Source organism: Aspergillus fischeri, genomic scaffold (genome assembly GCF_000149645.3).
Source record: "Aspergillus fischeri NRRL 181 1099437636252 genomic scaffold, whole genome shotgun sequence".
Classification (NCBI taxonomy): domain Eukaryota; kingdom Fungi; phylum Ascomycota; class Eurotiomycetes; order Eurotiales; family Aspergillaceae; genus Aspergillus; species Aspergillus fischeri.
The window spans coordinates 2,732,021-2,757,139 of record NW_001509768.1 but is presented as its reverse complement, the minus strand read 5'-3'; the positions used below and the strand labels follow the sequence as shown (position 1 = coordinate 2,757,139).

Below are 25,119 nucleotides of genomic sequence, written 5' to 3'. Positions count from 1 at the left end.
TACTTTTGCTTTCCACTATATCAAATTTTCCACAGTATGACCGCTATGAGCGTAGGTCGATTGGCTGCTAGATAGTCGTAAGCTTAAGCCTGACTATAGTCTTATCCATTGTGTTTCTGCTCCTTATGATTTACATAGAGGTGATTTTAGTAGAGGGCGAGATTGTAAGCAACTCTAATTATATCTCTATAGATAAAGTCCTCTATATACGACATGCATGTCTATACAGGATCATAGACGAATAAACATACACATGGTAACTTAACTACGCCTCGAACACGGGCACCACACCTGTCCAAGTTCCCCGGGCCCGTTCCTCCCAGTAGCCATCCTTGCCCGGCTTCAGAGCCCAGACATCTTCCGCATCTGCATCCGCATCCACCCGCTTGAACCAGCGCGGCGTCCAGCTCTCGCCTGCCGCCTCCATCTCGCGCCGCCGCGCCCGTTGCGCTTGCTCCAGCTGCACCTTGACTTGCTCCGCGCGGTCCACGTCCCCGTCCTCCAGCGCCCGCTGGTCCGGCCGCAGCCGCGAGTCCGTCACCGGCAGCCGCTCCTCCTCGATGGGCGTGATCTCGTTCAGAGTTGCCGCGAACGCCGTCAGACCGTAGTGTTTGGGCGCGTTGGGCACAAGAGGCCCGGCCGTCCAGATCACCGTGCCCGTGGCGGATCCGTTCTTGGTGAGCTGCAGCGACGAGGTCCAGGTGCCTGTCAGCCCCAGCGGCAGCTCGTCGTTGTACGAATCGACCGCCTTGGTGATGACCTCCTCGCTGCGGCCCGAGAACATGCCGCCGGCCTTGAAGGTCGACACGCTCTTCTGGCCCGTCGTCTCGTTCAGCACCGGCATCTCGCCGACCGGTTCAACGTATTTCTCGCCGGCGATGATGTTGCGCAGGAACGACGAGGCCGCGGACCAGCTGAAATGCTCGCCGGTCGTGTGCAGAGTCAGCCGGAATTTCCCATCCGTGATAATCTCCGCGGATTTACCCCAGAATTTCTGCGTCGGCATCGGCGATTGCGCAAGACTCCAGTCCTTGCTGTCTGCCTGATACGCTAGCTGCACGGGACGGTGCGAGACCTTCTCCGCGATGAATCGAAATCCAAGATCCTCCCGCACGAGCTCGTAGGTCTCTCCCAGCATGGGGTTAAAGGGTTTCCGAATGGCTCGCTCTCGCACGCGGTTGCTTGACAGCGAAGAGATTGCGAAGGCCGTCACGTACATGAGCCGCTCCAAACTGTCAGAGGCCTTCGCGGCCTGGTCCAGCAGTGTGGAGTATTCGAGTACCTCGGCGGCGCGTTGCAGTAGAGAGAGCGGCTCGTTGGAGGACACGGGCATCGAGATCTGTGACAGGTCTTTACCCACGTTTTTGCGGAGGAAACCGATCAGACTAGGGGGCATGACCGTGGGCGCAGTGATATTGCTGCGGCGACGTACAGGGCTCAGAGGCAAAGGCAAGAGCGATTTGGGGCGCGAAGGGAACAAGGGTGAGTCCTTCTCCCCACCATGAGGCGTAACCGGCTCCGCCGCTTCTTCCTCGCTGTCTGATGGAGCGTCATCTGCGACGACTTCGTCCTCAGTCTGCCGGGCGGTATTACCCGCTCCTTCGTCGTCACTGTCTCCCTTGATGGTCAGCAATGGCGACATGTTTTCTCCGTCAACAGCGTCAAAGAATTCCTGCGACATCTCAGACTCCATGCTCAGCCGAGACTGCGCCGTCATTCCAGGCGGATGCCGACGATGTTTGCTCTCGGCGATCAAAGCCGAAAATTCGCTGACTACATTATCCAGATCTCTCAGGAGAGCCATCAAATGGTCATGGATTTCTTCCGCATGATCCGGATGGCTGGCAATGCTGCTGGGTTTCCGGTCGCCAGCGAGAGACGCCGCATCTGCCGCGGGCGATGGGACCGCCAGCTGCGAGCTTGAGGAGGTCGTCGTCGTCGCAGTCGCGGCGGAGCGCTTGGCTGTTTGATTGGAGTTTGAACTGGGTTTCCGTTTCCAGAATGGACGCCGTTCGCGCGCCTCGAAGTAGTCCTCACCGTTGGCTTCCGGGTGGGGACTGGGGGAGCGACCTCGGGGCCGCTCGTACGGAGACAAAGCCGACGAACTATTCAAGTATTTTGGATCGGTGTCTCTAGCCAGTCGACGCACTGCATCCCGGGACCCCGATACCTTGCTGACCAAATGCTCCACCTGCGTCCACTCGCGTTCCTCCGCGGCATTGGTGAGGAAGCGCTGGGAAGGCACGCGAAGCAGCACCTCGGGCGCGTGAGAGTCCTCGGCGGACGCCTTGGAGGAAGCTTTCTCTAGCGCACGCTTCCAGGCAATGAAATCCTGGTCATTGCTGGCCCGCAAGTGCCAAACTTCTGTGCCCGAATCGATGGAAATTTCACGCGACTTTTCATTGCAAGCAACGGCAGCCAGGGAAAGAGGAATTGAGCCCCGTAGCGCGGAGGAGTTGCGATCGTGATAGTAGGAGAGAGTCGACGAGGTGAAGTCCAACGAAAAGTATCTCCTTGCCCAACCCTGGTGGCGTTTCCTGCGGCGCTTGTGCAAGACTCCAGTATGAGTCGTCCCGGAGGTCGTGCTGACGGCTTGAGACGGCGCTTTTGAAAGGATGCTGTTACCTCGTTTTCGCGCCGTTGAGTTGACAGTTTCAGCGAACTCTACCTCGGGAGCGAGCTGACTTGTCGAGTGGTTCGTAGGGCCCGACTGTGTAGGATAAGTGAGCAGCACCAGGGTGACCGTTTTGGAGATTTGCTTGGAGAAGGTGTTGTCAAAGACCAGCGCGTAGTTTCCACCCTCATTGTGAGGTACATCGTAGGTACCCTTGACGATCTTGTCCGCTTCGCACTTGCCAATCCATCGGACCTGCTTGAGGCCGATACTGGTCAGCTTTTCGATGACCGAGGTTCGGGAGCCAGCGGCAGCAGAGGCCGACGGTAAGTTCTCGCTCGAATCGGTACTGTGATAGTCGCCAGTAGGGTGATTGGTAGAACTGAGGACACCGGAATGGCCGGGATGCTTGAAGATGCCAAAGTTGAGGGATTTCTTGTGCGGCTGGATGCTCCAGGAGATGGTATGGTCGGGCTTGACATTGACCCATCGGACAAAGTAGGACTGAGCGGGAGGATTCACATCAGCATGTGCGATAGAACTCGACCGGTAGATTTGTTTATTGTATGGATCGCAATGAAATATACACCAATTGATGCATAAAGCCTCCTTACCTTGCTGTGGATCTCCAACTCCTCCATGGCAGCCATGACTGCGGGGGTATCAGGGTTGTAGGACTGTAGACAGAGAAGGATGATCACGGTTGAAGACAATTCAGAACATCAATTCTCATAAGGAAGCAATCAATGATGTTTTAGAAAGCGATGAAGAGCAAAGCAGATGGTGTTGATGGACAAGCAGCAGTTCTGCTGGGGATGATGATGATGCGGAGGAGGAATTCGGCCGCTGACCTCAGCCACTCATTCCCTTGTTCTCCGGGTCTCAGCCTTATACAGTCTGACGTTTGCACAGACGACAGTGAGCAAGAATAAAAGAGGGGGAACTAGGCAGGCCATCCAACAATTCATCAAACTGGGAATAAAGGACAAACATGGGGCGTTCTATTCGTTGATGACTTTCGTTGAGGCTTCCGAGGATGATCAATCAGACCGAGGATCACATCTTCACATGAAGCAGCACACGGGACAGAGTCACGGCAGAGGAAAGTGTTGCGACATGGGAGCATTGTTGCTTACTGGTTTAAGGATAGTCAAGTTCGTGCAGATCAAGTATGCTTCATTTGTACCTATGATTTGTATGCAACCTGTCTTAGCGGAGCAAGTACAAGAATGGGTACGGAGTACAACATCACGGATGAGCGTCTCCAAGAAGTAGTACTGTAGTTCAAAGAAGGCCAGAATATCATCAGAAACGAGAGGGTTCAATTTAGAAACCAAGCCATAAACCATGCCAAATGCTATTTTCTGCCCACGGCTATGGAGTCACAGACGCGCAAGAAATCCACCATCGCAGAGGAATGAATCATCATGATATTACAGTATACAGGGAGGGAAATGTGGGAGATGAGAGAATATACGACAAAGGGAAAAGGAAACACCCAGTCCACGCTCTATGGTCACAAAATGAAATCATCGTCGCTTGCCGGCCTGCATATTGGTAAACAGTAGCTTGAACCCATTGCACAGCGCGCGCATGTCCGGGTACGGATTACGCTGCAACTCATAGCCTTGAGGGATGACCTTGACCGGCCAGCTGTGTAGCTGGGCATTCTCACCGGCCTTGAAACACAGCAAAAAGTATCCTGGGTGCTTGGGATCGATACAGAAGGCATATGCAGATCGTCTGGGGTTCGCCTTGGTATAGGTGTTCAACCAAGAGTCTGGTTCGTCCCGTCAGTACTGCATTACAACTTTCGAAAGAGAAACAGAGGGGAAAAAAACAACTTACAGGTGGCATCCTTGCTGCCTTCCTGGTACTTCTCATGCAGCATCATCTCGTCCACCTTCTTGGCCATCGCCTTGACATGGTTGAAGATCAGGTCGTCCAAGTCGCTGTAGGTGTAACGACCACCAACCTTCAGCGTACGACCTACAGAGAACTCATTCTCCTTGTCGAGTTCCAGGACATCGATATGCTGGAAGATGCCGTCGGCCACCTTCCAGGTGACGGCCAGATGGTCCGGTCCCTTGGACGATGGCCGGATCACCACATCACCCCGGCTCTGCGATCCCAGGAACTCTTCCGCCTGTGTGGAGTTGAACGGTCGGAACAGAGGATGCTTGATGACACGCATGACGCGCCCGCCGCTCTGCGTCTTCTCCTGCAGCATCTCCCGGTCTTTTGCCTCCTGTCGATCGTCCCATTCCCCACGCATATGGTCACGAGGTCTGGGCGCTGGTCGACTGACTTGCTCCTCGCGTAGCGAAACATTGCACAAGAAGCTCTTCTTGTTTAAGAACAGCACCTTGGCTGGGAGCGTCTGGTGTAGCGAGTAGAGAGCTCGTACGGGGATGTCGTAGCGATCGGTAAGCTCCGACTCTGGCACCAGCACGTCAACGCCGCAATCGAGCTTGCCGTCAATGTGGTCATCCGTAATGCGCTTGATCGACATGGGTACCACCATGCCCTCGGCCAGGGTGTCCGACGTCTCGCCCGTGAGCATGGTGAAAACATCGTCAGTGCTGAGCAAGGCGAATTGCTTGCGCAATTCTTCATACGGCTGTTGCAACTCGGCGCGGATCGTCTCCAGCGTCGCTCGCTTCCGCTGGTTGAGGTTCTTTTCCAGCTGTTCCGCATACTCTTCCAGGATCAGGTCGTTGACCCTGTCCTGCGCTTCATCCCGGAAGAGCTTCCGCACGATAGCGCCAGGTCCATTCTCATCGGTTTCTGCCTTGATGTCCTCCTCGTCCAGTTCCAACGCATCAGCTGCCATCTTCCGCGCAATATCGTAGTCTTCCGGGTGCACTCGGGTGTTATCCAACGGATCAGCATCCGGGTCGGCATTTTCAAAGTCAATGAACATGAAGCTGGCGCAATTGTTCCAGACCTTCACGCCCATGGCCGGATACTGCGCATTTACACCCAGTAGCTCAACCCGATTGTTGACCACACCGCCGTTCATGTTGACAATCTTGAGTAGGTGGGCCGCCTTTCGGGGGCCAAGACCGCAGACATAGGGGAGAAGGTTTGCTGTCGCAGTATCGGTGACGGCCTCGTTGATATCAACACCCACCAAGTTGACCATATCAACCAAAGCGGTCTCCAGCTGTTTCAGGAGCAGCTCCTGAGCAACCAATTGCTGGCCTCGCTTGAACTGAATGGAAACGATATCCCGACCTAGCGAGGCGTACTCCTTCAGAGGGCTTTGCAGATACTTGGCCAATGCGACACAATAATGCGTCAAGGGACCAAAGCTGGGATGATCCTTCTTCGCCCGCTCACTGTGCTGGTAGAGCCGCGCCACTTCGTCATTCACAATCACCACCTCCAAGGGGTCGCTGATTTCTTCATCACGTTCGTCGGTGTATGTAGCGCCGCGAAGATCCTTCTTCTCGACCAATTCGGTCAGAAGCTTGTACAGCTTACGTGTTTCCGGGGACATGCCCGAGACACCAATGACGTCTGGTCGGCGGCGCTCCAGCAGCTCTATCAAGGCCTCGACATCTTTACCGTCGGAAATGCTGCGATCTCGGTCACCAATTGACAAGTCCACAAACTTGCCGTTCTCCAACACGCGACCGTCTTCTTCGACGTATGCCCAGTGGATGGGGTCGCGTCCGACAATGCCGGTACCAGTAGACATGGCCAGGACCCGAGGAACAGTGCCCAGAACCATGCCCTTGGGCTTATAAGGAGCCTGATCCAAGCGCTGAGAGAAAGCTTCACGACATTCCTTCGCCACGTGATTCTCGCACTCTTGACGGATATTTTCCTTGACGCTGCGATTGATCAAACGCTCCAGCTTGCCCAGCGCCATGTCCAGGACTTCGCGACGGGTACGATTCCAAACATCGGCGATTTCACTGTAGTTATCCGATTCAATGTCCGGGTAGAGGCGCTGCCGGAAGTGATCAAAATTCTCAAATCGAACCTTGACTTCCACCAGACCCTCTTCTTCAGCCTTGAGCATCCGAAGATAAAGCTCGGGCTGACGGGCGATGTCACTGAGCTGCTGATTTCTCAGGTACTTGAATTCGTAGTAAGGGTGCTGTTCGTCAATCCTCCTGAGACCCTTTTCAGTCCGGAAGCAATCAACTGCGCCGTTCATGTAGTATGCTTGCCGGATCACCTTGCGCATCTTAGGGCTCATCACGATCTCCTCCGCAAACAAGGCCTTGGCGGCTTTGAGCACATGGGAAGCATTGGAGAAGTCGTTGTCAATGAAGCTGTCAGCCATCTCCTCCGGGCGCTCAGCTGGATCCTCAGTATACTGGCGACGACCCTCCTTCAGCGCATTCTGCGCGAAAGCATCTGCTGTGATGCCAAACGCGCGAACAAGACTGTAAGCCTTGCCGTTGCGGACACGCTCAAAGAAGGACTTGCCAGTCGCCTTGCGCCGATGAGTATCGCCGTTGGCCTCCCCATTCATCAAGTTAATATCGCGCAACTGCGAGGCATACTGAAAGTGAACGTAGTCCTGCACATCTTGGAGTTCCTCCATGGTAACGGCCGTAGATAGCATGTCCTGCACGACACTATCGTTCACGCTGAATAAGCTCTGAAGATTGTCGTATGTCTTCTGGATTGCATTGCGCTTCTCAACCAATGCTCTAAATTTGAGATCATGGTCAAAGATGTCCCAGAGATCCGTCATGTTCAGAAGCTTCTCGGCCTTGACGGTGTACTGAGACGTATCCCCATCAGCAGGCGCACCGTCCACAGGAACCTTGGTCGCGTGAATCATATAGTCCTTGCGATGCTGGAAAATGAAAGGAACCTCCCAGTCGTCTGTCACGAGGAACTCTAGCACTTTGGCTACGGACCGCTGGAACGGTTCTCTCAATTCGGGTTCGATGCGCTTCTTGAGAAGCATAAGATTTGAGATCCAGGCTGCCTCTTCGCGGAACTGCTCTTCCGTCAGAACGAGGTTGCGATACGGCTTGCGGGCAAGCTGATGACGCTCAGGCTCGTCCAACAAGCGAATCTGGTTGTCCTCTTCTGTCAGCATCCTCTCTGCCAATTGCGACGGTTCGAAAACATCCTTCAAATCCAGATGCTTCTCCTGGTCCTCCTCTTGCTCCTCCTCTTGCTCTTCCATTTCAAGGGCGAACAGGTATTCGTTTCCATCGCCGAACGCTGCGCGCATATCTTCGAGGGCATTCTCGTCCAAGCCAGCTGCATCGGTGGCCCCGAGACCGGTGACGCCCCTTTTCGCCGGACGGGCAATCTCCAGATCCTCTCGTTCCCGCTCTAGCTCATCATCCGTGAAGACGTCTTCTTCGATAAAGTCCTTCATCTCATCGTGCATAGGTCTTCGATGGCTCGGTCTGCCATAGTCGCCTGCCGCCTCCTCGTCTTCATCCGAATTGAAAATGTCGTCGATGCCTTGAGACGCTTGCCGATGGTCTTTGTGACCACGCTTGAGACGTTTGAATTTGGACTGTATTGCATAGAAAGGGTTTTGGTCAGCCTCCTGAATTACCCTGGTGGGAGTTAGGTAGTCTATCTGGCATACCTCGGCAGCTGCGGCGGACTGAAAAGCAGGATTCAACTCTCCGATGAGCTCTAGATCTTCCTCATCGAGATGCTCATCTTCGCGCTCACGCTCCTCTCGACGCCGCTTCCTCTTCTCGCGCCTGCGCTCGGCGCGTTCTTCGATCTCTTCGTCCTCGTCGACAATAAAACCCTCGCGGATCTAACAAGTGAGGAAATGTCAGTTTCTGCTTGATCTTTTGGCTTTTGATTGCGCTCCAAAGACCGGAGTATCATACTGCACGAGCTGCCTCCTCGTCATCATCGTCCTCCTCTTCCTCTTCACTCGAGTCATTATAGTGATTCACGGTGCCAGCACCCTCACGAACTTCGCCGTCGTAGTCTTCCTCCTGTTCCTCCTCATTCTCATTCTCCTCATCGTCCAGCATAGCCTCACCTTCTACGAAATCGCGAGCGCTCATTGTGTCTGGAAGGAAATATTTCGTAGAGCGTAGAGAAGGAAAGACCGGAGGATTGAAATGTTAAGTCTAATGAGAGAAAGGAGAAAATGGTAAGGGAAAGTAGAAGAAGAGATGAACAAGAAGAATGAACACAAGAGAAAAGACACCAGACGGTGGCTGGGTATGGGAGATAAGATGGAGATGGAAAACTAGTATGCTGCTGCTCCTTCAGTAGCGCCTCCGTCGTCCATAAGAGAGAGACTCCGACGACAAAGCCAGCAGCTTGTGGCTCTGTTCTGCCACCGCCTTCCCACCTGCAGTGGGGCCTTGTGGCTTGACCATCGATCACGTGTGAATCTGTGGCTGACCCAGGGCTCAAATCAGGTGACACTCACCAACTGGACAGGCTCTTTTGGTGACCCCAATACAACAGCCTGTGCTATACATTTCTGAATATCTCTCAAGTACGGTGTTCTTAATTGCTTCTTATAGTACTAACATGATGGGAGACTTTATTGTATAACAGGTGACGGATCTATTACTCTGGTCTGTGACATAGTTGACGACATCTATTGGAGCATGAGACTTTTGAGACGACCACAACAGAGGCAAGGTAATTAGTATCTACTTGAATCTCGACCAGTAGATATTAAAAATGGATTCAGTCTTTTTGAGTCTTGACTAGAGATTCAGTGGTCTCTTCCTCTCCCCCTTTTGCTCTGCGAATAGTAGATTGAACTAGACCATAGACAGAATATCCACAATCTATTGATAGTTGTTTCACTTCCCCTAAACCACCACTAAACAACTCTCCTCTTTTCTTTCTATGTGATCACCTCATCTTATGCATATCAAGGCCGGTTGCCTTTCGGTCAACAAGAGTGAAAAGAGGTCATAATCCAAAAACCAAAGGCCAAGGATGTCTCTTCGGGAACTGTAGCCTTGACTTTCCCGGATTCTCGGCGCTTGTGTGCATCCCTCAGCACCCAATAGTTGGCCCATCAACTCCAACAGTCTCTCAACTACTTCAGTCAGTCGCTCGTCGCTTTCAAGATGAACTCTCCAATCAGTCCCTGACTATCAGAATCTTCTGCAGCGAATCACCACAGTTACTGAATTTAACCTGGCGTGGAAGGGGCTGTTATCTTCACCATTGATCCTCCGTCTTTCCCCTCCTTATCCCCTCTTTGTGTCCCTCCCCCGTCGTCGATAGACCACCAGACGCGACCGCGTCATTGAAATCTAGATCACAAGCAGGCACCAGGGAGTCTCAACAGCAGAGTTATTCATCCCCCTCCCCCTATTTTTATCCATCGTCCGAACCAGGTGTACGAGCTCGTTATTGTGCTTTGCGCAGCACTCCATTTACCCCACCTCGCAGTGACTGCGGCAGAGTCACTCTGTTCGCCCCAGCCATGGCGGACCAGTTCAAAGCTCGGACGCTGAAACGGAAGAATGTCAAGGGCCTTGCCCTGAACTCTACGCCAAAACCTCTCCCCAAACCCTCGGAAGGTGATGCTCAGATTCCCGGTGCCATTGGAAACACCGACAGCAACCGCACAGATACTCTGGAGATTGGGTTGGAATTTCGACTGGATCTTCGAAGTGAGGATTTGATCACTCTGAAAGAGCTAGGAGCTGGGAATGGAGGAACTGTATCCAAGGTGATGCACGCATCCACCAAGGTTGTGATGGCCAGAAAGGTACGGGTTCTCATTCTGGATCACCGAAAAGGAGGAAGTTTTGCTGACGATGGTCTTCGGATTATGCTTGATTGCAGATCATTCGCGTGGATGCCAAGGAGAATGTGAGAAAGCAGATCTTGCGTGAACTGCAAGTTGGCCATGATTGCAACTCCCCTCACATCGTGACCTTTTACGGAGCATTCCAGAATGAAGCGAGGGACATTGTTCTATGTATGGAATATATGGATTGCGGGTATGTATCCCGCGAGGAGTCATCCAAGCCGGGCAATTCTCTTTCGGACACTGACTTTAGTGGAATTTAGATCCCTCGACCGCATTTCCAAAGACTTTGGACCTGTTCGAGTAGATGTGCTCGGCAAGATCACGGAGTCGGTTCTTGCCGGTCTGGTGTACCTCTATGAAGCTCACCGCATAATGCATCGTGACATCAAGCCGTCCAACATTCTCGTTAACTCCCGTGGTAATATCAAACTTTGCGACTTCGGTGTTGCTACAGAGACGGTCAACTCGATCGCCGACACTTTCGTTGGGACGTCGACCTACATGGCACCGGAGCGAATCCAAGGCGGCGCTTACACGGTGCGATCAGACGTATGGAGCGTGGGATTGACTGTCATGGAATTGGCGGTCGGGCGCTTCCCCTTTGATGCCTCGGACTCGTCTGCGGGCGATCGCGCCAGTGCTGGACCAATGGGCATTCTGGATCTTCTGCAGCAGATTGTTCACGAGCCTGCACCCAAGCTGCCTAAGAGCGATGCTTTCCCGCCTATCCTGCATGAATTTGTCGCCAAGTGTCTCCTCAAGAAACCTGAAGAACGACCAACTCCTCGGGAGCTCTATGTAAGCCCCTGTCTTTTGGCCTGCCCGCTCTTAGGCTATGTAGCCATTCACTAACCTTCCCTCAGGACAAGGATGCTTTCTTGCAGGCTGCCAAACGTACTCCAGTTGATCTTCAGGAATGGGCTATCAGCATGATGGAGAGGCACAACCGCAAGTCATATTTGGCTCCCCCGGCTCCAAAATCACTCAAGGAAGAGGCAGGCCATCCCACACCTCCTCCAAAGCCCGCCGTTAGCAGGCCATCTCGGACTCCCGGCCACATGCCCACGTCTGGAGAGATTCCCTTGAACATCGCCAACGACTCCTCAAGCTCCTCCCACTCCCGTCACTACAACGTCCCCTCAAACCCGTCCCCGCATATGGCTAGGGCGACCCGGTCGCCTCCACCCTTATCGCTGGAGCACCTGTCGCTGGAAACCAAAGAGGAAGAGTATCGGTCTGGCCGTCGTCCATCGCGCAATTATCTGGGAGATCCCGTGTCTGCCATTGACGCGCCTACTCGACCCCAGATCAGTTCTCGGTCGGCTAGCTCCCACAACACCAAGTCGAGAATGCCACTTCAGACGGCAACTTTACCCATCCGTGCCGCCCCTCCCCCGAGCGGGCCACCTCCACCGGCTCCAGTGTCTGCTGGAGGTTCCTGGCGGCGCCAGATGAACCAATCGCGCGGCGATATGACGGGGGCTGTCTAACACCATAAGTCCGGGCCTCCTCTCCTTGTTCATTCCAGACTTTCTTTCATTTTCCTCTCCGGCTTCAATGCATGTGGCCCGCCAACTTGATCGGTGTTGAATAACTAGCAAAACTGACCGCACTTGACCAAATGTTCCCCACGACTTTTGCATCGACAGGGCGTCTTCGTTCATTGGCTATCTCTTTCTTCATATGTACCTTATCACAATTCCCCTCTTGGAGTCTGTCGTCATGTCCCATAGCCTGTTCTCGTCGCATGGCCCTTTTTCTATGTCATGTCTGTGTAGTCGGTTACTTTTCCAATCAGAGGCTGGATCTCATTGCATCTACATATGTCACCTCCTGGTGTTTCTCTTATGTGATACGTACCTAAATCACTTTTACAAAGGTACATACCGTGCATTTGACATACATCTACCAATTTATAGAGCTATTGTCTTATGCAAATAGGCAAATAGGCATATAGGCATCATACCATAGCATCGGACAGCTACTGTTGATCCCATACAAAGCAGAGAGATACTAATTACAAGACTCATGACTCATATGAAGATGATTCGATCTTAAGCGATTTCTGATGATCAATCCTTCTTTAGACTAAGGAGCAACACGCCTGACATGTCAAAACAATCATAAGCTGTGTGACACTGTATGATAGAAACAAAGAGCTAGATAGTCATTCTGATTCACCAGCCATTCATCCGATCCACAAGCAGACAAAGTTAGACTGACAATTCGGCTTTCATCATACCAATTGTTCTGCATAACCCTCAAACGCCAAGTCACACAATAATCAATCACATAATGCCTCCGTACACCAGAACAATGATGGGGACATCCCCTTATTCGAGGAAAAGCAATCATTGGACTTCGCATCGGCGAAAAGTCCAGAATAGGATATAATCAGTGGCAGCAGGAAGGTCACTTCGACACCACTTCTGGGCCAGCCAGAGGACTGGGCCCTGACGGTGCAGGGGCCAAGCTCGGACGAGGCGCAGGAGCAAGCTCGACCATAGATGGCGTCTTTCCACCGCGGGTTCCAGCCGCGCCTCCTCCGCGGCCAGCTGCTCCTCCACCGCGTCCCTGCGATGTTGCCGAAGAGGCGCCCTGTTTGTCCTGTTCGGCCTGCTGCCGGGACTTGCTCGGACGAGGACGGCGAGTGGTGCTGCCACCACGGGATCCCGGACCACGAAGAGGCAGGCCTGTCTCCTGGGAGATGGGGACCGCGGCGGCAATTGGCACTTGATGAGTCGATGGAACCCCGCGGCTGCGACCACCCCGACCCCGGCCACGTCCACGCTTGATAGTTCCGTCCGCCCTGTCAGCCGTCGTTAGTAATTGCAATTGAGAAAGTAAAAGGATGGAAAGCAGATTAACTCACCGTTCAACTTGGACCTTCTCTCCCTCCGGGACGAGCGGTCCACTGTACACAAAGAACCCGTCCTTGCTAGCGGCCGCATGTTCCTGCCAAGCCAACTCGCTGTCGTCTACAAACGGATCATCCCGGTCATACTCTTCCATTTTCTTTTTGCGGCGTTTCTTCTTTCCATCTGAGGCATCGGTCCCTGTCGCACCGTTTGTGGCCGCCGCGGCATTCGCACCCACACCACCCATCGCGACATCGCCATCAAGGTCGCTATCACGATCGACGTCAAGACTGAGATCCTCGTCCGCGCTTTCTCCCGCAGATAGGCCCTTGCCACCCTTTTCGTTCCGCTCCAACGCCGCACCTGCCGCCGCTACGCGAGCCAGTCGCTCCTTGTGCGCGGCCAGTCGGGGATGCAAGGCAGCGAAACCGTATTGCTCTTCCGCCATACGGGCAAAGTTGATGATCTGATTGCCGTCTCGCTGCAGGGGAATGTGCAGAATAATGTTCGGCGAGGTGCGAGATGAACCGGAGGGGCGAGTGTCATCCGTTCCAAATAGTGCGTTGGAGATCAACCCGGAGCCTTGGGGTAATGGAGGCGGCGCTTCCTTGACAGGACGCGCGGGCTTCGGCGATGCCGCATTGGAGGAAGGGGCGGTGGTAGTGGTGGCAGTTGTTCCTTTTTCCTTCTTGGGAGCCTTGGCTTCTGCATTGGGCTGAGCAGGTTCATCGGTATCCACATCCATCGCGGCTGGTTCTTCTGGAGGAGAGGCGAGTTTGGTGAGGGGCTGTTTCTTAGGCAGAACCGGTGGCTCTGCCTCCTGCTTCGGAGACGATTTCTGGGGTGCCTCACTGGGTGGGACGGGCTCTGGAGCTGCCGCGACGGGCTTGTGTTCGTTGCGCGGAGAACGCGGAGGCTGCGGTTGTGGTAGTTGCTGCTGAGGCGGATAGGGAGAGCGATGTGAATAGGGCGGCGACGATTGTTGTGGCTGCGAGGCTAGTGACAGTGGATGCTGAGGGGCGAGAATAGACCCATGAGAAGGGGAGGTCGCCGGCAAAGGGGAGGGTGCCAGTGAAGGATGGACTGATTGTGGAGCATTGGGGTGTATTCCGGGTGAGGAGAGCGTCGACGGAATATGGCTCGGTGAGGGCCGTGGAATTGGCGAGTAGATGTGTTGTGTTGAAGTCGGCTGGGGTGGATCGATGATACTGGAGATGGCCGGCGAGGCACTTGCACGGAACGTGTTGCGCGGGGAAGGATTCTGCGCGGGGGGACTGGTTGTCGCGGGAGCCGGAGCGGAAGAAGCTGTATCAAAGGCTGAACGAATGGGATCATAGTTCTGACCGCTCCTCCTCTGAGGGGGAGCAGGGGGCGGCGGTTGGGATTGAGGCCGTGGAGGATGAAGAGAATGATGGTTCATCGCATAAGCGGGGGACGGCGCATGAGTCGGGGTCGAATTCGAGTAGGGAGGAAGAGAGGATGAGGGATTGAGCTGGGGATGATGCTGGTGCTGGTGCTGCTGCTCATGCTGAGAAGGTTGGTGGAGGTGTAATGCGGATGAGGGTGTGAGGTGCGGAGAGCGGCCAGTTGACGTTGGCGTTGTCGTTGACGTTGACGCGGGCGCAGGAGCAGGAGCAGGAGCAGGAGCAGACGGGGTCGTGATGGAGCTCACGGAGATACTCTTGGGGATCTCGTCGGGAGGTGTTGGCTCCAGCTTTGGTTTCTTGCGAGAGTTATTTGGTGAGTTCTGGTCATGAGGTGCCGTTGTACTCGGGTTGTCGTCGTTGTTGTTGTTATTATTCTTACTGCTGATGCTGTTGCTGCTGGCGGTAGTGGTACTGTTATTAGGATTGGTGGAGGTGGACTTCTCTCGTTGGCGACGACTTCCCCGGGGTTTGGATTTTTCCTTGGTGTCCTTTGCGCTATCTTTTGAATTGTTGTTGTCCTTTTGGGATTTTGACCTAGCAAGGTTTTTCTGACTGACATCGGCGTCGTCGTCCTTCTTGCGACGCGACCGTCGAGTGGTGGCGGAGGCCCGTCGGGGTCGGGCGTTGGAGTCGATGGACGACAGCGACTCATCCTCTTTGCCAGGCCAGCCATTTTCCGGCGGATCGGCAGACATGATTGAAAAAAAGTAAAGAAAAAAAAAAAAAATGACAAATGAAGAAACTAAGAACTATTCCCTGACGATGGCGATGATGAGTTTTGCATGTATAAAAAGAAGATCTGGGGGTAATATTCGGGGATGTTGATATCTGGTGGTTGTCGCGTCAAGGTTGGCCTGAAAATTGTGCAGTTTGGGTAGAAGAGAACAAGAAGATGGAGGGGATCCGGAATGGAGAACGGGCGGAGGACTTCGTTTGGAGATGATCAAATAGCACAAAATAGATTATCGGGAGGATGAACCAAGAAAAAAAATGGGAGACGGGTAGTAGTAAGTATGGAGTAAAGGGGATGGAGACCACGATGGGGATAGAGGGAGACAGAAAGGGAGATATGAACGGGGAGACAGAAGACAAGAGAAGAAAGAGACACGAACAAGAACAAGAACAAGGACAGGGACAAAGCAATCTACTCTGGGTGGTCGGCAGAGTGCTTGAAGTTCCTATATCAGACGGATCTTAAGCTAAGCGAACCATCATACGGTAGGATGAAGACAGAAGGAAGAGAGAGAGAGAAGGGAAAAGGAAGAAAAGAAAGGGGGAAAGGGAGGAGAAGGAAAGAAGGAAAAAGGGAAGAAGCAGTCAATCAAGAATCCAGCGTCATCAGAAGGAAAGAGAGAGAGAGAGAGAGAGCAAAAAGACAGAAGGGAAGATCTTATTGATCTGATATGATTTGATCATCCGCACGGAGTAAGTACCTATCGTTAGGTACTTGGCCTGATATCAACTGACTGGGATAGTTAGTTATCACTCTGCGGAGTATGGACTCCGGAGTCATGGATTATTCCTCTTTCTTATACTTCTAATCAGACAGCATTATGGACTAGGCTACGTCTTGATTCTATTTCAATTCATTGAGCACCTGTTGTTCGATTGCAGAGTTCTACTTACCTAGTTGAGTCAGTCACATACCTTACGTTCATCAAATACTCCTCCAGGTGGAGATACAGGGTATCGCTCTGTCACGCATTTTCCAGGCAGACGCCCGGTATATCATGTCAATTGCTCAATATTCAATGCCTTATACTCCTGCTGGATCATTATACAGGCCAATGGAATCCGTCCTACCATCAATTACGAATATCACTTCCTGGTCCTCGGACAGTTCCCGTTCAAAGATATCGGACGGTCTGGATTGACAATGATACCGGAGATTTTTGACCTTATAGAGAGCCATAGAAAGACAGAAAGACACTATTAATAACCATCTTAGTCATGTCAAATCCCGAATATTAGTTACTTAGTATACATACTTGTCCAACTGGTCAAGGCAAGGAGTTGTTAGAGTGCAGTGAGGTGAGGTACCTGCCTGAATCGGCAAGTACCTTGATGCACGGAGTATACATTCAGACTAGCCTTCTTAGGAAAGGCGTATAAACGCACGGCTATCCCTTATCGAGACTAGCGCCCTCTACGTTCCCAATTTAGGCTTTTGAGCCGCATCAGATGATTTCATTATTTTATTATTATTATTTTTTCCCCGCCAACTTTCACTGAATAGCTTCATACCAGATAACTCCAGGACTATTATTTCATCATGGCATTTCGAGGCCAGCGCTTTACTCTCAATCTCGATGATGATGCCGACCTTAATCTCGATTCTTCACAACCTTCCCTCGGCTCCTCCCCTTTGGGTCTGATAGGCGAGATCCGCGAGCGCTCCCCCTCCGCTGCCATCCCCCCAGCTCCTAAACCCTCCACCGCATCAACAGGCTTCCCTCAACATCGACGGCGTGTGAATCAGTCTGCTTTCAAACAGCGCAGAGCGAACAAGCAACAAGAATCGTCACCGCCGCCTGCAGCGACTCCTTCTACCACCCTTTCCGATGAGAAGAAGAGCATCGATGAAGAGAACCGTCGGCAACTGGCATCCATGTCACCCGCCCAGATTCAACAGGAGCGGGAGGAGCTGATGTCTTCATTGAACCCGTCCTTGCTCGAGAGATTCCTCCGTCGCGCACGGATCGACGATGACGACACTATCACCACATCCGAGAAGAGCTCGTCACAACCGGAGCCAGCACTCTCGTCTTCATCATCAGCGCAAGATGCTTCTACGGCGAAACCCAAGAAATCAGTCTCGTTCGACGTCGAAGAAGATTCCAAGACAGCAACAGAGAAGCAAGAGCGATCGCAGCTCAAGAGAATTTCCCCCGCAGTAACATCCTCCGTTCTCACGCCAGAAGACCTTCCTCCAGCTCAACCACCGGCCGACCTCCATCCAGCGTCTGAAATGCCCAGTCATGAGGCCTTTCATTTTCCTACACCTCCGCGCCAAGACAAGCCACCAAATCTCGATCCTTCGTCTCCTTCTTTCCTGTCTGACCTCCAAGCCCATTATTTCCCCGAAATGTCTCATGATCCATCAGCGCTCTCCTGGCTGCAGCCGCCCTCAGCCGACCCGGAAGATCCTGACTCGACGTCCGCATATCACCCTGCAAGTAGTGCAGAGGCCGTTCATCCCTCCGCTCTCCGATTCTCCCTCATTGGCAATGTCCTCTCCCCCGCCACTTCCCTCTCCCTCCCCACCACTCTCGGTCTGCATCACCACGGCAAGGATCCGCATGCTGCCGGCTACACCATTCCCGAACTCGCCATCCTCAGTCGTTCGACCTTCCCCGCTCAACGGTGCATCGCCTGGCAAGTTCTCGGCCGTATCCTGTTTCGCCTGGGCAAGGGCCAGTTCGGGGAACGCGGCAGCCCCTTGGTCGAGGGCTTATGGTCCGTGATCGAGCGCGAGGGCGTCGTCGCCGGCATGCTCGCCGAAGCAGACGGTGCTCCCTCCGGCCCGACTCGTTCAGCTGCCGCTCGTGACTCAACCGCCGCTGATCTGAACAACCCATCTCCGTTGCCAACGCAAGGCACTCCAGTGCCAAAAGGGGCAACTGGGATCGGTCGGCATGCCAGTGCCTCCGCTTGGGCTGTGGAGGGCGTGTGGCTCTGGCAGATGGGCGGAGGAGGAGATCGGGGGATCCTAAAGGAGAATACTATCCGGTCGCAGTAGTCTATCAGCGTTGCCGGCATATACCGGATCAAAAACTTTGCATCTTGTATGATATATTATTATGCCTACCACAATCACGATGACCATGACATGAACAATTGAAGACCCTAGAGGGACCATCTATCCTCTATCCCCTAGAATCATAAACCCCGCATAAACTCATATACGTGTAGTCATACCGCTCAAATAAGATATGTAGTAACCAGGACAGTTCACATCCTTCTTCCACACTCATGATACACTCCCCATCTGCACCCCCCAAATCTTCCACCGGGTTTCTTCCAAAAACTCCCGCCGCAGCCATAACCCCTTGGACGCAGCAACCTCGTCGTCGCCGTTCGCCTCCGTATCCTCTCCCGCTCGGACATGGTCAAGCCAGCTGTACAACAGCCGCAGCTGCCAGAGGCGATCGCGGACCTCGTCGGCGTCGGCGCCCCGCCCGGCAGCCGCGCGGATCACATGCTGCACGCTGCTCTCGATCACTAATCTGCTGTCCACGGCCGAGACGCGCAGCCACGGCGCATCCCCCGGCCCACCAGTCGCCCCTATGTACCGAACGCGTGTCGGGAACGAGGCCGGCAGCACGAGTGACCTCTCGTGGATGTCGAGTCCTTGCAGCGAGTCGAGGTTGAAGATCCAGTCCCACATGCTCTGGGACGGCGCCGTGCGATGGACGAGCTTGGAGCCTGAGGCGAGCAGCGCGACGGCCTTGGGTGGCGCGGCGGGGAGGAGTCGCCGGCCTGGGTTTGCTGTGGTCGCGGATGACGGGAGCACGTCCTGCGCCTCGCTGAGGCCGGATAGGGTCGCCACGAACACGGAGGATCCGGTGGGGTTGTACGTGGCCTTGCGCCGCAGATAGACGGACTGGTCCCCGTGCCGGAACTTGTCGTACAGCCGCTTGTTCTGCGTAAAGTCCAGGACAAGGGGCCAGTAGTCGGCGCTGCGGATTTCCACTTTCGCGATGCTGTCCAGATCGGGCAGGAGACAGGGCGCGGTCACGGTTTGTCTCTGGCCGCTTGTGTTCGTTACCGTGATGGGGAGATGGATCGGGCGGCGAGAATCAATGTCCCGGGGCACAAGACAGCGTGGCTCGGCAGCCAGAACCCACAAGTGCCGGAAGGCCTGGAGGTGGCATTTGTTGTCTAGCACTGTCGTTGGGAAAATGGGATACAGTGAGCAGATCAGCGAGGCAATCGCCAGGTCGGAGGTGCCAACCGTATAACTGCCTCCGCCCAGGAAGAGCAGGCCGATGGCCATGTGCGCGGCCATGTGGCTTCCATACGGCGTGTCTGCGTCCACGCGGCCGTGCAGTGATCGCAATCGTCGAAATAGCGCTAGGTCTCCCGTTCCGGCCATTACAGTCGCCGCGGAGAGTGCAACGATGTCCTGACAGTTTCGGACCGAATTCCTGGTCAGTCGCCCGTCATAATTCACGGCTGGGAGTCTGCAAATGCGGATGAATTGGTCCAGGTAGGAGATAAGCAGGTCGCGAACAGCTAGCTGAGCTGAGCCCGCGAAGCGCAGACCAAGAGCGAAGCAGAGCCCAGCAATAATGTTGAAGAAAGGCATGTCGTCACTCTTCAGTCGGCTGACGCCTGTTAGCCGATATCGACGTCGATAGATTTTAGGTAGACTCTCAATAATCCAATCATAGCTCGGTCGTATGCTATCCCACATGATGACATGTCGCGCCAGCGTCCGTAGGAGGAAGAGGTCCGGTCGTACATAGTCAAAACGGACAGTGGTATCGGGGATGTCAATCTTCCGCGCCAGAACCTCATCATTCGTCTTCATGAAGATGATCGTAAGGGCAACGGTAGCACCAGCGGTGGCTCGATCGAGCACATGAGCCAAGTGAACAGTCTTCGTGCCTACCGCAATGGCCAAGAGTCTTTCCACGATATGCATGTCCCGCATGCCTCTCAGGTCTTTGCCTTTGCCCAGGTTGATGAAGCCAAGGGCGAACCCGGCCGCCAGCCGGTAGCCTTCGTCACGCAGATCCTCATGCGACGGCGAGCTCTCCTCTTGTTCCGCATTTTCGATTTCAGACAACATCACCTCGCTCATCCTTCGATGCTGAGAGTTACAGTAGAGAAGGCCGATTCCCATGATGCCAGCCGTCTGCGTCAGCGGTGATAGGTTGAGTTCGGCGGCTCCAAGAGGCAGCATTCGCGTAACGTGTACCGACAGCAACCGGGTGATGAGGGTGTCCATTGTGCCCAAATAAGACGCCGAGAGCCCGAGTAAGAGACCGATCGATGTCATCGTGTGCTTCGGGGTCAAATACTTGAAAGCTACCCATTTGGCCAGCGATTTGAGGTGCCCATTGAGACCCAAAGCCAGTAAGAAGCCCGCATGTCGGTTGGTCAGCTCCTGTGGCTTATTGAAAAGGATCCATGATGTGTCGATTCCTTTTGATTTCTTGGAGATAGCGAGCCCAGTGGACACGCCGTTGTGAAAAAACGCCCAGCACACCTTTTCCTCGCTGAAAGATGCTCTTTCGGCGCTGACTGTCACGTTTGACGGCTTCATAACGCACTGCAGCGAAAATGACGGAATTGGAAGCTTCTCTGTCAATAGAGGCAAGCGTCCGCTGAAAGCAAGCATGGCTCGGCCGGCAGGGATCGACAAGGTCCGCAAGGTGACGAGTTGCACCACCTCCTTTTGCGCCTCAAGTAAATCTGAATCGGTCCAGTCGGGCTCTGGAATGCACTCTGCCACGGGAGCTTTGGATTGGTTGAGCAGTTTGGCCGCTTCTATGAAGCGTTTATCGTCCTTGAAGATGAGCCGTGTTATAGAGAACCGATCTGCCTCTGCAGAAGCCTCAAACGAGTTAATCGTGTCAATTTCGAGTGCGGAGCCACCGATGTGATGGAAGTCGCGCACTGCATCGTGCGATAGGGAGGGTTGGGGAGGTATCGAAGGTGGATATGGTGTCTCCGTATTCATGGACATGCTCAGATCCTCTCGCTCGACAAGTTCCAAGAGATTCGCATTCCACGACACAGAGGCCTGGGTCTGTGTACGCATGATCGCTTCATACAGCGGCGTACTGACGCCTTCTGGGAAGGTCTCGACAACGTTCCTGGTAAGACCCCAACGGTGGAGGAGCTTGACCCTGTCAAACGAGGACGAGATGTCGTGTATTTCGGAGAGGAGCCCATTGAGAGCCAGTGTCCTCGGCGTGAGCCTAAAACACTCCTGCCATAACTTTCCATTGCGTGGAGCGGTCTCCGATGTGCTGACAAGGTCCAGGAGTGTGAAGAACGGCGAGGAGCGCTGCCCCCATGCAGTCTCCAGGTGAGCGAAGATCGAAGGAGGCGCAAAGGGCTCTGGAGGAATATCCATCATCGAGATGCGAGAAGCTTCGAACTGCCACCGTTCCATGCTCGCCATCTCAGAGCCGTAGTACGCGTCATCTGCCCATGTCCAGGACGTCCATCCGAGCCAGCCGCCGATTTGAGCCAGAACGGGTGCAAGGAGACCCAAGGGTTTACGTTCATGCTCAGCATCACAGATTGAAAGATTCTGTTCCTCCCGAAACAGGTGTAAGCCTACTACAATCGTACACAGGGCGGTCCGCCGGAGAGTATCATTGCAGGAGAGCGCAATAGGAAGATGGCCGTTTGGTCCGATCGTCGAGTTACCCTGAGGAGTCCGCAGAAATTCCCGGGCCAGAGCTGTGCATCGGACCAAATACGTGTTTGTTCGAAACGTTGATCCCTTAGAAACCTGCTGGTCAATCTTCCGAGCGTTCCTTCCCTGAGACTTGACAGCATCGTGTTCTGCGTCTTGCTCGAGGATCCATCCCCAAGAACTGCTGGCCATCCAAGGCGCCACGACGCCACAAGAGCTTGATTCTTTGTCCAACATCGACTCCCAGCTTTCCAGGTCGACATAGCTTCCGCTGCTGGACCTAAGGAGACCCTTCTTTCGGCGTGCTTGTTTGACGGGAGTTTGATCACTGTCAATGAATTGCAACGCCATTGCGAACAAGACGATTGTCATTGCAGTCCATTCGAGGTCAGTCTCGCCAGTCTCTCTGGCACGAAGCCATTTGACCGTTTCCCACCATCCAGCCAATATACCATCACCAGCTTTCTCAAAGTCACGCAAAACAAATTTACAGATTCGAATGACGTCCTTGACAAGCTCGTTGCTGGGCTCCATCTGTATCTGTAGCTTGTGTCGTCTTTTCGTGGCGTCGATCACATCGAATTTTCCTCGAACGGACGGATGGTCGAGACCAGATATTGATACCGGGCCATCAGTCATTATACGATTCATACCACTTTCTCGGGGGCGATTAGCGGATGCGCTGGAGGACACTCCATATCTTTCATACAGCATTAGACTGTGGGGAATATCGATTTTGATAGGGTTGCTCCATGGGCTTTGCAGGTACAATTCGTTATCACTGTTGTGTGCTGCTCCAAGTGTCAAGATGCGTGAAGTATGTCCATCAACAACCCTGCAGGCGTCTTGGATATCTGCGAAGTGATGTATGCTCGTCGCCTGGACGAGTAAAGAACGCTCCTCAGAAGAGGCCTTCTTTCGCTGTTTCTTGGCAGTCACTGCATCTTTCTTCGGCAGTGCTACCCTGTCAGCGCGTAGATTCACAACGGTCATCGATTCTGCGTCCTGGTCCAAAAGGTAAACAGCCAGAGCAGCCGAATTTCCGTTCTGCGTGATTCCACATTCCGAGGGGCACAGAGTGATGATTTTCACTCTTCGAGAAGGCTTAAAAGACCTGACAGGGGTCTGAAATGTGCCAGAAAATCTCGTCGAGAAGCTTTCTACTTTCGAAAGCAAAACCTCTTCCGGCAGCCCAGACGTCGCCTCCTTGAGTTCCATATTGCCAAACCCCTCAAATAGACTGTCGTCGTTCAGTTCTTCGAGTAGACGATCAACCGGTGCATCGACGAAACTGCTTGCTGTGCTGTATACGGAGCCGGTTCCTGGCGGCAGCGAACCACGTGGATTAAATCCAAAACTCCCACGAGTGCTGGTTCCGCCAATGGATTGACGCAAGCCTCCATGAGGCACGGTGCCTGTTTGACTTCCTGTAGCGAGATCCGAGAATGCGATTCTATCCTGGCTGCTCGCAAGATCAGCGCGAGCGAGCATGGAACTCACCCGCCGTGATGTCTTAGACGGAACACCGAGATCGCCAAAGTCCTGACCCAATCTTGATGCGAGGTCATCCTCATCCGGCCTGCTGTCGACGGAGTACTGGGAGTGGGAGAAGCCAGACGCGTTCCAGTTGTCGCCTCGGGGGCCGAAGCTCTCCCTGGCCGCGGACGGGCGTGCAGCCGGCGTGGTCGCTCCTGTCGCCATGCTGAAATGCGAACTACGACGTTTGGATCGCGTGCCCCCTGTGTCTCGCCTCCGTTGTTTCTTGGAGGAAGGACCAGTCTCCTCTTCTCTATATCGTGCCGTCCAGAGAGTGTACAGCCCAGTATTCATGTTGACGGTTACCACGAGGATCAACGGACTCTTACTCAGAGCCCGGCTAGATCCCAAGAGTTCATTATCTGGAGAAACGTATACGATTTCGTCGGCAGGGTCAAGGACATCCAGGCCAGAGGGTTTGCTGTTGATACTACTCTGTAACCAACGTGAGGACTGTTTGGTCACAACCAGGCCCATTTCAGAGTGTGGGTCCATGAGAGAGAACACCCGGGGTAGATTCGCAGTTTTAGTAGCTCGCGAGTTCAAAGCAGTGTTCTGAGCAGGAGAAATGGTCAATGATGGTCGTTTGACTTTGCCAGAGGGCAGCTCCAGGGATTGAGAGGCGCGGAAGTCAGTGGTAGGAAATGATGAGATGAATGAATTTGGAGGCGCCATAGGGTAAATACTAGTATCTTCCTCTTGCATTTTCCTCTGAAAGAGGAGACCTCGAGGGGTCGCGAATACCGAATCAACCTCAAAAGGCAGAGGAATGACATGGCTATTGCCGTTTAGGAAGAAGATGTGGGCCTGTGATTTGAGTACCACAACCAAGGCTCTCGAGCTATCCCCATTCTCAACAGCTTGCGATCTTTGAGCAGGTCGATCATGCAGACTCGGCGACGTCCCCAGGGAGTTCTGTGACGGTTGGCTTTGCGGACCACGACTCTGGCCAGGCTGGCTGCCTGAGTTGCCATTGAGCCCCTGCGCCTGCGTAGTTTGTCCATCTGACCCAGTACTCTTTTCGACGGAGAATCTTGTGAAAAGAGCATGTTTGATCTCCTCTCGTTCGATATCCAACCGGAACACCCTCTTCACGACTCCCGCTCGAGACCAAACAACACAGCTTGTAGTCCAGACAAGTTCGTCATCCACGTGCCCATTCGGACCTTCATCGACCGTTGTACTCCATTCGTATTGATTCTCCGATGGATCAGGAGGCAGGAGATCCTCTGCGACAAGGAAAGGTAAGGCCGAGGGTTCGTGGAGGCCTAAGGAACGAACGGACGCCATTATCGACGCGGAATTGCGAATATACTCAAAATTTCTCTGGCAAGAGGAGCCAGGATTGAGATCATATCCATTGTCAATCCATGCAGACTCTTGAGAATTGGCGCACTGTGCTGTTGAGTCGCAAGAGGAACTATCGAGTTCTCACTTCAATGCATGACGCGCGACGCGGCAGAATCAACTTTTGGTGATCATGAGTATTTTCTGCCGCGGAGACAAAACACAAAACACCACATTACAACCACCTCCCTCATCCTCATTCTTCCTTCTCTTCTGTCCTC

The 25,119-nt window shown here is 53.6% G+C and overlaps 6 protein-coding genes across 6 annotated transcripts, besides 5 other annotated features; 2 read left to right on the top strand and 4 right to left on the bottom strand.

The window, feature by feature from the left end:
* Positions 1–265: 265 nt before the first annotated feature.
* Positions 266–3,264, bottom strand: NFIA_071350 (oxysterol-binding protein related protein OSH3; the record flags this gene model as incomplete). Its single annotated transcript, XM_001263860.1, has 2 exons — positions 266–3,118; positions 3,229–3,264. The coding sequence occupies 2 exons, from the start codon at positions 3,262–3,264 to the stop codon at positions 266–268; spliced, it is 2,889 nt and encodes a 962-aa protein (XP_001263861.1).
* An 879-nt stretch (positions 3,265–4,143) lies between these two features.
* Positions 4,144–8,628, bottom strand: spt6 (chromatin-remodeling histone chaperone SPT6; the record flags this gene model as incomplete). Its single annotated transcript, XM_001263859.1, has 4 exons — positions 4,144–4,394; positions 4,463–8,114; positions 8,190–8,369; positions 8,446–8,628. The coding sequence occupies 4 exons, from the start codon at positions 8,626–8,628 to the stop codon at positions 4,144–4,146; spliced, it is 4,266 nt and encodes a 1,421-aa protein (XP_001263860.1).
* Positions 7,742–7,766: a microsatellite.
* Positions 8,629–10,022: 1,394 nt separating the features above from the next.
* Positions 10,023–11,845, top strand: ste7 (MAP kinase kinase Ste7; the record flags this gene model as incomplete). The annotated part of the gene is made up of 4 exons (XM_001263858.1): positions 10,023–10,310; positions 10,388–10,545; positions 10,616–11,153; positions 11,219–11,845. 4 exons carry the CDS (start codon positions 10,023–10,025, stop codon positions 11,843–11,845), a joined length of 1,611 nt encoding a protein of 536 aa, XP_001263859.1.
* A 922-nt stretch (positions 11,846–12,767) lies between these two features.
* NFIA_071320 (uncharacterized protein) lies at positions 12,768–15,335 on the bottom strand (the record flags this gene model as incomplete). Its single annotated transcript, XM_001263857.1, has 2 exons — positions 12,768–13,164; positions 13,228–15,335. The coding sequence occupies 2 exons, from the start codon at positions 15,333–15,335 to the stop codon at positions 12,768–12,770; spliced, it is 2,505 nt and encodes an 834-aa protein (XP_001263858.1).
* Positions 14,837–14,863: a microsatellite.
* Positions 14,988–15,039: a microsatellite.
* Positions 15,336–15,664: 329 nt separating the features above from the next.
* Positions 15,665–15,780: a microsatellite.
* A 200-nt stretch (positions 15,781–15,980) lies between these two features.
* Positions 15,981–16,008: a microsatellite.
* A 904-nt stretch (positions 16,009–16,912) lies between these two features.
* Positions 16,913–18,379, top strand: NFIA_071310 (RPAP1 family protein; the record flags this gene model as incomplete). The annotated part of the gene is made up of 1 exon (XM_001263856.1): positions 16,913–18,379. One exon carries the CDS (start codon positions 16,913–16,915, stop codon positions 18,377–18,379), a length of 1,467 nt encoding a protein of 488 aa, XP_001263857.1.
* A 231-nt stretch (positions 18,380–18,610) lies between these two features.
* NFIA_071300 (anaphase promoting complex subunit 1) lies at positions 18,611–24,841 on the bottom strand (the record flags this gene model as incomplete). The annotated part of the gene is made up of 1 exon (XM_001263855.1): positions 18,611–24,841. The coding sequence occupies one exon, from the start codon at positions 24,839–24,841 to the stop codon at positions 18,611–18,613; it is 6,231 nt and encodes a 2,076-aa protein (XP_001263856.1).
* Positions 24,842–25,119: the final 278 nt, after the last annotated feature.